At 42.3% G+C, this 14,354-nt stretch overlaps 1 protein-coding gene across 3 annotated transcripts in view; it reads left to right on the forward strand.

Moving 5' to 3' along the window:
* The window catches only part of Pfk (ATP-dependent 6-phosphofructokinase), a 141,709-nt gene that overhangs the window by 36,058 nt on the left and 91,297 nt on the right, over positions 1-14,354 (forward strand). For all 3 annotated transcript variants that reach the window (XM_080270833.1, XM_080270834.1, XM_080270835.1), the window contains exons 4-5: positions 2,271-2,460; positions 4,415-4,625. In XM_080270833.1, coding sequence (XP_080126959.1) covers positions 2,271-2,460; positions 4,415-4,625 — 401 coding nt within the window. The remainder of the gene's footprint in view (positions 1-2,270; positions 2,461-4,414; positions 4,626-14,354) is intronic.

A 14,354-nucleotide genomic window follows, 5' to 3' on the forward strand; every position in this document is an offset into this window, starting at 1 on the left:
TTTGTGTATATAAATGATATAGATAGCAACATTGGAAATGAAAGCCATCTAATTATGTTTGCTGATGATGCAAAAATACAAAGGAAATTTACTAATGCAGACTCTTGTAAAGAGCTACAAAAAGAATTAAATAAGCTTCATGAATGGAGCAATACATGGCAAATGGAATTCAGTGTGGACAAGTGTCATGGAATCAAGTTTGGTAAAAGTGGGAAAAGACCTGATTGGGATTATTAAGTTAGGAAGTAAAACCCTACACACATCAGAAAGAGAGAAAGACCTAGGTGTGATTATCAATAACAGACTGTCTCCAGTTGACCACATCAGTGAGAAGGTACAGAACATATATACACTCAACCCTCGGCTATCACTCCCAATTGGTCCTGCTATGGCTGCGCTATAGTCGAAACCGTGATAGACGAATTGAAGAACTTATGGTAATAATTCTAATTGGTGCCATGACCTCAATATTTACCCCCTAAGATACCCTTTTTGTACCACATATTAACATATAATAGTCTAAAAATGAGCATGTTTTATGATGTGATCACGATTCTTATAAATACCCCTCACAGTTGATTCATTGATGTTATGTTTCTTCTCCACGCTTCGCTTGGTCTCACCATTCTCTATAAGTTTCACATTTCCAGTTTATCTGCATAACTTAGGTTCTGCCTCTTCTTTATTTCCCTGCCAGGAGCCGCAGCATTATGTTGGGTGATGGTAGGGGGACGGGGAGGGGGTACGTTGGCCATTGTCATATCATAAAAATGGTTATTGTTCTCGCTATCACTGTTCATGGTCTGAGGGCGCGCACTTGAATGGCTTGGCGGGCAGGAGACTCAGTCGGGTGGCCAATCAGCGCTCGGCTGGCGCTGACGTCACACGACCAATCACGGAGTGAAGCTTTTGTTGGCTGGGCGGAGCACTGGAGCCTGGCCTTTTTGAAATTTTTGAACATTTGTGGTGCGCGATAGCAGGCATTTAGTGCATGATAAAGGTATTTGGGTAGTTTTTTATATAGGCGTGATAGCGAGATACGCTATAGCGGAACCCGTGATAGCCGAGGGTTGAGTGTACACTGCTTGCAAATATGAGAATAGCATTCATGTACATAAATGAAGACATGCTAAGAAAGATCATAACATCATTCATCAGACCAACCCTGGAGTATGCATCAGTAGTGTGGAGTCCTCATCTCAAAAAACAAATAGGTAAGATTGAAAATGTTCAAAGGGCTGCCACAAGATGGGTACCAAGCTTAGGGGATCTAAGCTACGAGAAAGACAAGAAAAACTGAATCTACCTACACTACAGGAGAGAAAGAAAAAAGGAGACATGATTATGCTATATACCTTAAATGCATATCAGGGAAGGAGAAAATAAACATAAATGATTACATAACCTATGGGGATGCATCAGCAAGAGGACACTGCAAAAAACTGCATAAAAAGAGAGGCGATAAAGACGTAAGGAAATTTAGTTTCCCAAATAGGGCAGTTGATCAGTGAAATGCACTACCGAATGAAATAGTGAGTGCCAAAACAGTTCATAAGTTTAAGGATATGTACAATAAAAATGGTTTAAGACACGAGACAGTATGAGCTTGACTCATTCCTGTAAAGATACAAATAGGTAACAACACACACACACACACACACACACACACACACACACACACACACACACACACACACACACACACACATAGTTCTTTTCACTGATAGTGTTTCTCTTTTTGTATTACTAAATCTATCTATCTATCTATAGCCCGACGCCCTAATCCCGCAAAGGGTGGCCGCAGACAAAACGCCTCCAAGTCACTCTGTCACCCACCATTTGACTACCCTCCCCCCAACTCACCCCCCCCTCCCTCATATACCTCTCAACTCCATCCCTCCACCTCATCCTCGGTCTACCCCTCCCTCTCCCTCCCTCCACCTCACCTACATACACCCTCTTAGTCAATCTTTCATTCTCCATTCTCTCCACATGTCCAAACCACCTCAGTGTATTTCTCCTAATCTTCTCAACCACATCCACATCTACCCCACAACGTTCCTTCACTTCTTCATTCGTCAACACTATTATTACTAAATACAGTACCAAATATACAAGTACCAATACAGTACAGTACTTCCATTCTGTTTTTTGATACATATCCATTCTTACACTCTGTGTTTCAGTTCAGTTGCTGGAATGTAGTACTGTTAGATTTCTTGTATTTTTAAAGATATGGTATATGGATGCTGATGTGATTTTTTACTCAGGGTGGCACAGTCATTGGATCTGCTCGATGCAAAGAGTTTCGTGACCGGGAAGGGCGTATGAAGGCAGCCTGTAACTTGATTAAACGTGGTATCACCAACTTGGTAGTAATTGGAGGTGATGGTTCACTCACTGGAGCAAATCTCTTCAAGCAAGACTGGCCAGCTCTGCTTCAGTTGTTGGTTAAGAAGGGTAATAACCTGTTTTCTTTTATTGCTAAAGTTCACAGAAAAGGATGACTGATGCTGTGATTTAATATGGAAATGGTAAATCAGTTTTACTTGGCCGAGGGAAACACTTTAGCTCCAGGAGGTTAAAATCTGATTTAGATCCTAAGGGTTGGTAAGGGTACTTTGGAATTGACCCCTTAGGTGGAGGGGGTCAGAGTTTGTGGCTGGAGAAAAGGACCACCTAGGGATAATATATACTGTTCATATTCCATAACAACTGCTCATGTTGTTATCCTGTTACCATTGACCAAGTTTATTTTATCCCATAAGGGCGCATCCACACATGTGCACAAACAAGTGTTAGCAACATGTACGCAACACAGTAACGAACATGCTGCAAACATGTTGGTAGAAGCAGTGTCCAGATCATGCTGGCAACATCATGATGAAGTCTCAGCTGTCTCGTATGGACACACTTATTCCATCACCTCCGCTGCCAGTGTTCGAATCTGCACTGAAACATGTTTGCATACATCTGTCCAAATACTGCTGCAAATATATTCCCGAACATGTTAACAGCTGTGTTGCCAACATATGTTTGAGCACACTTGTGGACGCACCCAAAGTAATCAATATACTGTAGTATACCATCTCAGTGCTGTACTGTATTATTTCTGCTTGTAATTTCTTTTTGCCATAAGAAAGATAACAGCTGTCCACCATACATGTGTTAGTGGCAGATACAGTAAAAGTCCTCCAATCCAACCACCAGTATTCCGTAAATCCCAATACTCCAAATTGTTCATGGCGAAATTTTTCAAATTTTTCTGGGCATTATCCAAGGATTTATCTGGCTCAGACTTGCTCTTGGACTTGGATGTACCTGTGTGCAACTATTCATTTACACTATTATGCATTTCCTGTGAGTAAAACAATAACCCATATCATTTTAAGTGTTTATATAATGATCACGTACTCTCACGGCCACTAATTTCTGCTCAGGGGTGCCCCCTTCCTACCGTATATACCCAGGGAAGACAGGCAGGGACTAAACGAGCTTGACCTACTTCTGCCCCAGCTCCCAACCCTCCTCCATACCCCTACCCAACCCAACCCCCCACTCGTCATTCTAAAGTGGCAGTAGCTAACCTCATACTTTACACTCATAGTCACATTACTAATACACAGACATAAAACTCTAGGATATGTGAGAAGTATATACTGTAATATAACTGTGAAACACTGCAGCAAGAAATTAATGCATTATAACACTGACAGTAAACAAAAACGTTAACAACGGCCATCCCAGGCCTCATGCGTTGGGGGCTTGCATGCATGCATGTCTGTGTCTGCGTGCTTGTGTGTGTGTGTGTGTGTGTGTGTGTGTGTGTGTGTGTGTGTGTGTGTGTGTGTGTGTGTGTGTGTGTGCGCGCGTGCATGTTTGCAAAGCAGTGGACCCAACACGTGAGGCTTGAGGTGGCCGTTGTTAACATTTTTGTTTTACCGTCAATGTCCTAATGCATTAATTTCTTGCTGCAGCGTGTTCATAGTTACCGGTATATTTAATGTTTTTTACCCATCCTAGTATTCTATGTTTGTATTAGTAGTGGGACCAAGAGTGTTAAGCATGAAATCAGCATGAGATGTAACTGCCAGTTAAAAATGACAGGTGGGGGAGGGTTGGGAGCTGGGGCAGAGGCGGGTGGACCTCGTTTCGTCCCCCCTTCCCCTCTTCCCTGAGTATACAGGGGTAGGAAGGGGACATCCTTGGGCAGAAATTAGTGATCATGAGTGTACATATTTCTAATGTTTTCAGGGGTCCCTCCCAATAGTTAAAAAAAAAACAATAGCCCGAAAGACTTTCAGTCCCCTGCCATTCAGATTACAGGATTTTTACTGTACATTGTTTAGGAATCTGTACCATTGAACCAAGTGCAGTAAATACTGCCTTTCCCTATTGTTTACTTTATTCCTAGGAGACATCACTGAGGAGGAGAAGGAAAAGCACTCACACCTCAACATTGTGGGTATGGTAGGCTCCATTGACAATGACTTCTGTGGGACGGACATGACCATTGGTACTGATTCAGCCCTTCACCGAATCATTGAAGCTGTTGATGCTATTGCCGCCACTGCATACTCTCATCAGCGTTGCTTTATCCTTGAGGTCATGGGCCGACATTGTGGGTGAGTTACTGTATTATGAATGAGGAGTGTGGAACAGTCTCACATTTGCCTTGAGCTGGTGAGTGGTATGTAGATCAGAAGTTTGGTACTTTCTGTGCCACCTTACGAGCTAATTACTGTACATAATATGAGTTTTAGGTGGTCAGAGTCTAGTAAATGTTGATGGAGGAGAGTGGAATCTGAAGCAGCTGCTGTTTGCAGATGATACTGCACTGGTGACTGATTCAGAGGAGAGATTGAGACAGTTGGTAGAGGAGTTTGGAAGGGTGTGTGAAAGGAGGAAATTGAAAGTAAATGAGAATAAGAGTAAAGTGATGAAGTGTACGAGGTTGATAGATGGTAGGGGGATGAATATAGTTTTGAATGGTGAGATGCTTGAGGAGGTAGATTGTTTTAAATATCTAGGGTCACATGTTGCTGTGGATGGAAGAATAGATGCAGAAGTGAAGTTTAGAATAAATGAAGTAGGAAAGGTGCTGGGAGGAATGAAAAAAGTGTTTAAATGTCGTTCGCTTAGAATGGATGTAAAGAGAAGGCTGTATGAGGGTGTTGTGGTACCGACTGCGTTATATGGGGCTGAAACATGGAATATGGGTGTAGCAGAGAGGAAAAGTTTGAATGTAATGGAGATGAGATGTCTGAGGAGTATGTGTGGAGTGACGCGTATGGATCGAGTGCGAAATGATGAAGTGCGAAGGAGAACTGGAGTTGTTTGGGAGATGGCTGGTAGAGTTGAGCAGAGGGTGTTGCAATGGTTTGGGCATATGGAGAGAATGGATAATAAGCGATTGGTGAAAAAGATAACTAGATCTGATGTGAGAGGTGTAAGACTGAGAGGAAGACCATGAATAGGATGGATGGACAGTGTGAAGAGAGCGCTGGATGCGAGAGGGATGTCCGTTGAGCAAGGAAGAGTGGCTGTGCGTGACAGAAATAAATGGAGAGAAATTGTGAATGAATAAGTGATGACGCAGCCCTGAGGGGATATTCTCCCGCATTTGGTCTGATCAGCTAGTCAGGTCAGGTGCGGGTAAGGGGATGGGTCTGTTATGATGTGGCAGGGGTAAACCAGTTCTGCTGTCGGGCCCTGCTGTGGATGTCACTGCTTGCATTGCGCAGTTGACCCTTGTGCGGTGTGATGCGGTGAGGATCTGTCCGTTCTCCCCTTTGGGGCTAAGATGCGAATGAATGTGTTTGAATGGATGAGTAAATGGAGAGTGAGTCGTCCTGTCTCGGCTACCTCCCTTTCCTTGGGGGAAGCAGCCTAGGTATATAGATAGATAGATAGAATATGAAAATTGTTATTTTTTTCAATTCATATAGTTTTTATAATACACAAGTCTCTCACATTATCAATATGGATTACAGTCCAGACAAACTGTTGATACACAGATCCGGTAGATGCTGGTTTTGTGATGAATGCCCTCATATAATCATTAAATAATTCTTATGTAGTCACTTGTATGGTATGTTAAGGTGATTTTAAATGACTAAAATGGCATTTCATCTTAATACATATCAGTCAACCATAGGCCTGTCACATCCACATTCAATACTTGTTCGTCTACAAGCACTAAGAATATTGTTATTTATCAAACGTGAGAAGAAGTCAGCAGATGGAGAGAACACTTTAAGGAACTGTTAAATATAGAAAATTAGAGTAATGCGAGTATAAGTTGCTGGGGAATGGCTGGGAGAAAGGGAGATGAGAAGAGAGGAAGAGCTCAGTAGAATGGAAGTACTGGAAGAAAGTCAAACTGGGGAAAGCCCCAGGAATTGATGTAGTGCGTGGTGAAATGCTGAAGCATAGGGGAGAGACAGTAGTAGGATGGATATGGAAGATGTGCAGATTGGCCTGGGAGGAAGGTAGAGTCCGGGAGGATTGGAAGTCGGTTATAATTACTCCCCTGTATAAAGGAAAAGGGGGAAAAAGAAGTGTGAGGTAATCATAGGGGCATTTGTCTTCTTAGGGTAATAGGAAAAGTATATAGTAGGACACTTATTGACCGAATTAGGGAAATAACAGGAATTAGTTAGAGAAGAACAGGGAGGCTTTAGGAAGGGAAGAGGTGTGTAGATCAGATATTCATCCTTAGGCCTTCTGTGGAAAAGTTTCAAGAGAAGGGAAAGAAGTTGTATGCAGCCCTCATGGATTTAGAGAAAGCTTATGACAGAGTGGATAGACAAGGAATGTGGAAAATATTAAGAATATATGGAGCAAATGGGGAGTTGTTGAAGGCTGTGAAGAGTATGTATGAGGGTGCTTATGCAGCAGTGTGTGTGGATAGTGAATTGAGTGAATTTTTTCTGTCTGAGTGTTCGATTGATACAGAGATGTATCATCTCCATGGTAGTTCACTGTGTATATGGATGGGATTATAAAAGATACATGGAAGGACAGTGGATGTTGGAGTGGCCCTAATGAGAGAGGGCAGTGTTTGGAAACTTCCTCTTCTGTTGTTTGCAGATGATACTGTATTGTTAAGTGAAGAGGAAGGGGAACTGCTGTGCATGGTGAATGAGTTTGAGAGAGTGTGTAAGAAATGGAATATAAAGATGAATATAGAAAAGAGTAAAGTCATGGTCTTTGAGAGAAATGAAGTCACTGAATGTACAATGAGGTTGGAGGATGAGGAAATAAAAAATGTGAGTGCATTTAAGTACTTAGTTAGTGTGATGAGTAAGGATGGAAGTTTGGAGGATGAAGTGCTTGAAAGAGTATAACAGGGAAGAAAGATTTCTGCTTCTCTGAAAGCAGTGATAAGAAATAGGGAAGTGAGCATGGAAGTGAAAAAGTTGCAGCATGATAGTATTGTGATGCCAACTCTAATGTATGGAAGTGAAGCTTGGACCTTGTTGGAAGGACACAAGTCAAGAGTGACAACAGTGGAAATGAGTTATTTGAGAGGAGCCTGTGGAGTTACATGGAGAGATAGGCTGACAAATGAGGAATTGAAGGAGCATTGTGGTGTGGATGTGGATGTGGATGTGATAGAAAGAGTTAGGAGAAATATGTTGAGGTGGTTTGGCCTTGTGGATAGGATGTAGAGGAAGAGACAAAGAGAATGTAAGTGAAGTAGAGGAGGGGAGAGGGAGGTGGAGGCCAAGGATGAGATGGAGGGATGGAGTGGTGAGGTATATAAGAGAAGGGGGTGTGAGCTGGGGGAGGGCAGTGAAATGGTGGGGGACAGGGCAACAGGGAGGCAATTTGTTTGTGGCCACCCCTTACTGGATTAAGGCATCTGGCAATAAATAGATGGAAATCAAAAGTGAGAGTGAGGTGCATATGTGGAAGTGAGACAAAAAAACGATGACTAGGTAGCCTACATAAGCAGTGTAACATTAAGGAGACAGGCTGGTAACACTGGCATGCATATTTACATAACATTTTATTATTTTCAAAGAAGGAGCAGTAGGCATGTCAGTGGTAGATTATTAACCCATGGGGATGAATAAGGACCAGATGGAAAGAATATTTTGAAAGCCTGATGAATGGGAATAGAGAGAGCAGAACCACTGTAAACATGATTGTTTTTGGGGGTGTGCAGAGAAGGAATGCAGTGATAGGAAACATAACACTCGCACAGATGAAGCATGCTGTGAAATGGCTGAAAAATGGGAAAGCAGCTGGGGTTGATGAGGTGTATGCAGAGATGATTAAGTGTAGTGGAGAGAGCAGAATGAAGTGCTAGTTAGAGATCTGTAAGATGGTGTGGATGAGTGAAAATGTGCCAGCAGAGTGGAAAAAGGCTGTGATTGTACCCCTGTACTAAAATAAAGGTGAGCAAAATGAGTGCAAGAATTATCATGGCATAAGTTTCTTCAGTGTGGTAGGGAAGGTATATGGAAGAATTATCAAAGAGAAAGTAAGAGAGAAATCAGAAGTCCTGGTGAGTGATGAACAGAGTGGCTTTAGGAATGGCAGAGGATGTGTGGATCAAATATTTGCAGTGAGATAGATAGTGGAAAAAGCTTGTGAGAAGGACTGTAAGGTGTTTATGGCATTCATAGATCTGGAAAAAGCATACAACAAAGTAGACAGAGAATGGATAACTACAGAGTCGTGAAAAAGGTATATCTGAGTAAATTTGAAGGAGGGAGGTGGTGAGGTAGACCAAGGAGAAGGTGGAGGGATATGGTGGATGAGTGTGTGAGGAAGAGAGGTTTGGAAGTTGGCGAGGCTAGGGGACTGACAAGAGATCGAGCTGGCTGGATGACTGTTGTGAGGAGAAGCGCATGATCAGGGATTTGGCATCCCTTTTTAACGTGACATTGTCCAGATTGACTCTTTCGGATAAGTTTGTGTGAAGCTACGGAACTTGGTGAATGTTTTTGGCATATCAGATAGAGCCAAGATTCTGGAGGCTTGAATGGTGAGTGAATAGAAGCGTGGCCCATTGGATTGGGCAAATTTGGGCTATCTGGACATTGCTACTCCTTGCCCTGCCTAAAGGTGGGAAAGGAGGTCTGGATGATGATGATGATGATGATGATGATAATGAGAGTGAGATGCATAACTGGAAATGAGTAGAGCTGAAAGCGGGTGACTAGCAGGTTGGCGAGAAGACACTGCCAGCACCCGCCTTGGAAATTAACAAATAATTTTCTGCTGAAAAAAAAAATCCGTCTATAGTTGGAGCCAAAAAAAAAAAAAAATAATAATGTCGATAATGAGAGAGTACTGTACAGCTTTGACATTGACATGAGAATTACTGTGCTAGGAGACTATCCTCTCATTAGGTTTAATACAATCGTTGACCAGTTTGACTTAATTTCTTTCTGGTTTAGTTACATCTTGGTTATTGAAACTAATTTAGGATAGGGGCTACATATTAAGTAGGAGATTCCTTACCTATCCATCAGATTATATTGTATATTATTTGGGCCCATGTAATTGTTTAAATAATGTTTATATCTTGTTTGTTTTTTCATGGAAGTACAGTAGTGTCCAATGCAAAATTCTCATTGGTGGCTGAAGAGTCACACTATCGTGACAATGAAATAGGATACAAAAACCCACACTGGCAGACGAAAAAATATGTATTCCAAACAGTTTCGGCGACAGCTGTCGCTCTTCTTCAGTGGATCTACAGACCAAGAGTGGTCACCACTCTTGGTCTGTAGATCCACTGAAGAGGGCGACAGCTGTCGCCGAAACTGTTTGGAATACATATTTTTTCGTCTGCCAGTGTGGGTTTTTGTATCCTATTCTCATTGGTGTATGTATTTGCGTTATTGGTCATCTCAATTTGCCTTATTAATATAAAAGTTGTGGAAGCAATGAAGAAAGTCAAATTGGGGAATGCCCCAGGAATTGATGAAGTGTGTGCTGAAATGCTAAAGTATGGGAGAGAGAGTAGTAAAATGGATGTGGAAGATGTGCAGATTGACCTGGGAGAAAGGTAGAGTCCCGGAGGATTAGAAATCAGGTATAATTATTCCCTTGTACAAAGGAAAAGGGGAAAAAGAAGTGTGTGGTAATCATAGGGGCATTTGCCTTCTTAGTATAATAGGAAAAGTGTATGGTAGGATACTCATTGACAGAGTTAGAGAGAGAACAGAGGAATTAGTTGGAGAAGAACAGGGAGGCTTTAGGAAGGGAAGAGGTTGTGTAGATCAGATATTCATTCTTTGATCTTTAGTGGAAAAGTTTCTAGAGAAGGGAAAGACGTTGTACGCTTCTTTCATGGATTTGGAGAAAGCATATGAATGGGTGGATAGACAAGGATTGTGGAAAGTATTAAGAATATATGGAGTAGATGGGAAGTTGTTGAATGCTGTGAAGAGTATGTATGATGGTGCTAAGGCTGCAGTGCGTGTGGATGGTGAACTGAGTGAATTTTTCTCTTTGAAGGTTGGGTTGAAACAGGGATGTGTCATGTCTCCATGGTTGTTCAATCTGTACATGGATGGGATAATAAAAGAGGTACAAGGTAGGGTAGTGGATGTTGGAGTGGCCCTGGTGAGAGTGGGTAGTGTTTGGAAACTCCCTGTACTGTTGTTTGCAGATGATACTGTGTTGTTGAGTGAAGACGAAGGAGAGCTGCAAGGCTTGGTGGATGAGTTTGGGAGAGTGTGTAAGAAACAGAATCTAAAGGTGAATGTAGGGAAGAGTAAAGTGATGGTCTTTGAGAGAGGTGAAGTCAGTGAATGTACAGTGAGGTTGGATGGTGAGGAATTGGAAAATGTGAGTACGATTAAGTACTTGGGTAGTGCGATGAGTAAGGATGGAGGTTTGGAGGGTGAAGTGCTTGAAAGGGTACAGCAGGGAAGAAAGGTTGCTGGTTCCTTGAAAGCAGTGATAAGAAACAGGGAAGTGAGCATGGAAGCGAAAAAGTTACTACATGACAGTATTGTGATACCAACTGTAACATATGGAAGTGAAGCATGGACGTTGTTGGAAGGACACAAGTCAAGAGTGAGAGCAGTGGAAATGAGTTATTTAAGAGGAGCCGGTGGAGTCATGGAGAGACAGGCTGACAAATGAGGATATAAAGGAGCGTTGTGGTGTGGATATGGATGTGATAGGATGCGTTAGGAGGAATACACTGAGGTGGTTTGGCCATGTGGAGAGGATGGAGGGTGAAAGACTGACGAGGAGAGTGTATGTGAGTGAGGTGGAGAGGGGGAGAGGGAGGGGGAGGCCGAGGATGAGATGGAGGGATGGGGTGGAGAGGTATATGAGAGAGGGGGGTGTGAGTTGGGAGCAGGGCAGTGAAGTGGCGGGGGACAGGGCGACATGGAGGCTATTTGTTTGTGGCCACCCCGAACGGGATTGAGGCGTTTGGCAATAGATAGATAGATAGAATATATGAAATGGAGAGGGGGGAGCAGAAAATTGCAGATCCCTCTGTAGGCTGCTGACTTTTTAGTTACTATTGTTGCTGCTGAAACCTCAAAGGCTAATTTACATGATTAGTGTTAGAGCATGTTTTTGATGCATGGTATCGAAACAGTGCTCAGGCACTGATTATGTAGACAGTAAATGAACCACCAACCCTTTTGCAACAGTCATGTATGGGATCCTGAGTGTTGTGTGGCCACCTAAGATTCTTGCCACACCACAGACATGCCACTTTTTCACCCACATAGTCTGTTTCCTTCTATATTTCCCCATAATCATTCCAACAACCAAAATATACAACAGTGCAGCAGTACATTGCAAACTTGTCTATCTGGAGGCCATGAACCTTTTACCCAGTAGTCTGTCACAACTAACCGGTATCAGCATTGTGGCAGTTCCTTGGACACGTACAGTCCACTGAACATTGATCAGTTTTGTGCTATGTCCCATGCTGCTGATCCAGTGCATGCATGACTGCCATATATGGTAATTGACTGTGTAAACATGCCCTGAAAGAGGTAATTATATAACAGACTCACAGATTGTTTATAATTCATTGAAAAAGCAAGTATAGCAAAGTAGTTTCAGAGTACAGTAACCACCCCTGTATTCAGGCAAAGGCAATCCCGATATGTGGATATTAACCTCCCCAGTGCCTAGAGACCTATGCAAACCAACCCAAACACATTTCCCATTGAGTATAGTACATACTGTAGATATGCACTTCCTGCCAAATTCCCATTGCAGCACACCAGAAAAGCCAGCTAGTGAATCTTTTAAGTATATATGAGAGAGAGAGAGAGAGAATCCATCACTAGAGCAGGTAATAGAGATTATGAAGTGGTGCAGTATGGAAATGGTACTGTGATGCCAATTAAATGTGAATAGATATGAATATTTGGCAGAGAATAAAGTGATCCTCATATTGTGAGTAATAAAGTACAGCTGTATTGAGAGATCAGCATGTGTTTGTGTGTGTATGTGACCATGTGCTTGTGTGTGCATGCATGCATGCATACATCTATGTGTAGCGAGTGAGGCAGGCATTGTGCAGAGGTCAGTGTTACCCATGATGTAACAGCTGATTTTATTTTATTGTGAGGGGAATGAAGGTGTGTGTATGTGTTTTTTAAAATTAAAGTCTTATCAGTTAATTATGCATTTTTTTATATTGAGAGGCAGGCATAAAGCTGTCAGTGAGATGATGACAGGAAGAGAAGCGAGTTGATAATATCTGTCTACCCTGCTTCCGTACAGTCTGTTATGAACTTCAGTTTAAGCTAATCATTGTTGCTTTTCCTGTGTTCAGTGTGTATTTGGATAGATTAACATTTGAATTTTTTTTATGCAGGTATAGTGAGGTAAGTGTGAGTGCGTAATGAGTGATGGTGATAAAATGGACAACTTAGAGCAGAGCTATTCAACTATTCTAAAAGTAGGGCTGAATTGTGAAACTCAGATTAACAAAAGGGCTTTATATAATTTTACCAGTATTTCTTCCCTCAATCTAAACACTTATTCACTGAAAGAAATGAGAAGTTCATATATTCTTTGTGTCTGCATTTTCCACTAAATAAATTAATAAAAAAATGCAAAACTTTTTGTTTTATGCTTGTTGGTTTATTTATTTTCTTTCCACTGAGTCAGTCAAAGGGCCAAACAAAAACGACTCAAGGGCCGAATTTGGCCCGCAGGCCACCAGTTGAATAGCCCTGACTTAGAGGCTGTGCCAGTCAGCTCAGCAGTAACATGAGAGGACATGAGATGACCTTGTGAACTAAGCTCTGTCTGTCTATCTATCTATAGTCAGATGCTTTAATCCTGTAAGGGATGGCCACAAACAAATCCCATCCATGTCACCTTGTCCCCAGTCATTTTGCTACCCTTCCCCCAGCTCACACCTCCACTCTCATATACTTCTCCACTCCATCCCTTATGTCTCATCCTTGGTCTCCCCTTCCTCTTCCCTCCTCCACCTCACTCACATACACTCTTCTTGTTAGTCTCTTGCTCTCCATCCTCTCTACATAGCCAGACAACCTCGATTTATTTCTCAAAATGCTTTCTATCATCCACATCCACATCACAATGCTCCATCACTTCCTTATTCGTCAGTCGATCTCTTCATGTGACCACATGCTCCACTCAGATAACTCATTTCCACTGCTCTCACTCTTGACGTGTGTCCTTCCAATGAGGTCCAAGTTTTGCATTCATACATTAGAGTTGGAATTACAATACAGTACTATCATGCAGCGACTTTTTTTTTAGTTCCATGACCACTTCTCTATATCTTGTCGCAGCTTTCAAAGTACCAGCAATCTTTCTTCCCTGTTGAACCCTTTCAAGCACTTCCATCCTCATGAAGGCCTGCATCGTTCAAAATGAAACAGTTTTACTCAAAGCATGGGGTCCAGATATCAGCACAATCAATAATTGTGCTAAGAAACAGGGAAGTGAGCATGGAAGTGAAAAAGTTACTACATGACAGTATTGTGATACCAACTCTAACATATAGAAATGAAGCCTGGACCTTGATGGAGGGACAGAAGTCAAGAGTGAGAGCAGTGGAAATGAGTTATTTGAGAGGAGCATGTGGAGCCATATGGAGAGACAGATTGACAAATGAGGAAGTGAAGGATCGTTGTGGTGTGGATGTGGATGTGATAGGAAGTGTTAGGAGAAACACATTGAGGTGGTTTGGCCATATGGAGAGTGAGAGACTAACAAGGCAAATGTATGTGAATGAGGTGGAAGGGGGGGGAGGGAGGGTGAGGCCAAGGATGAGATGGAGGGATGGAGTGGAGAGGTATTTGAGAGAGGGGGGTGTGAGCTGGGAGCAGGGCAAGGAAATGGCGGGGGACAGGGCGACATGCAGGCGATTT

Source organism: Coenobita brevimanus, chromosome 43 (genome assembly GCF_032717465.1).
Source record: "Coenobita brevimanus isolate Jiangsu-jjx chromosome 43, ASM3271746v2, whole genome shotgun sequence".
Taxonomy (NCBI): Eukaryota; Metazoa; Arthropoda; class Malacostraca; order Decapoda; family Coenobitidae; genus Coenobita; species Coenobita brevimanus.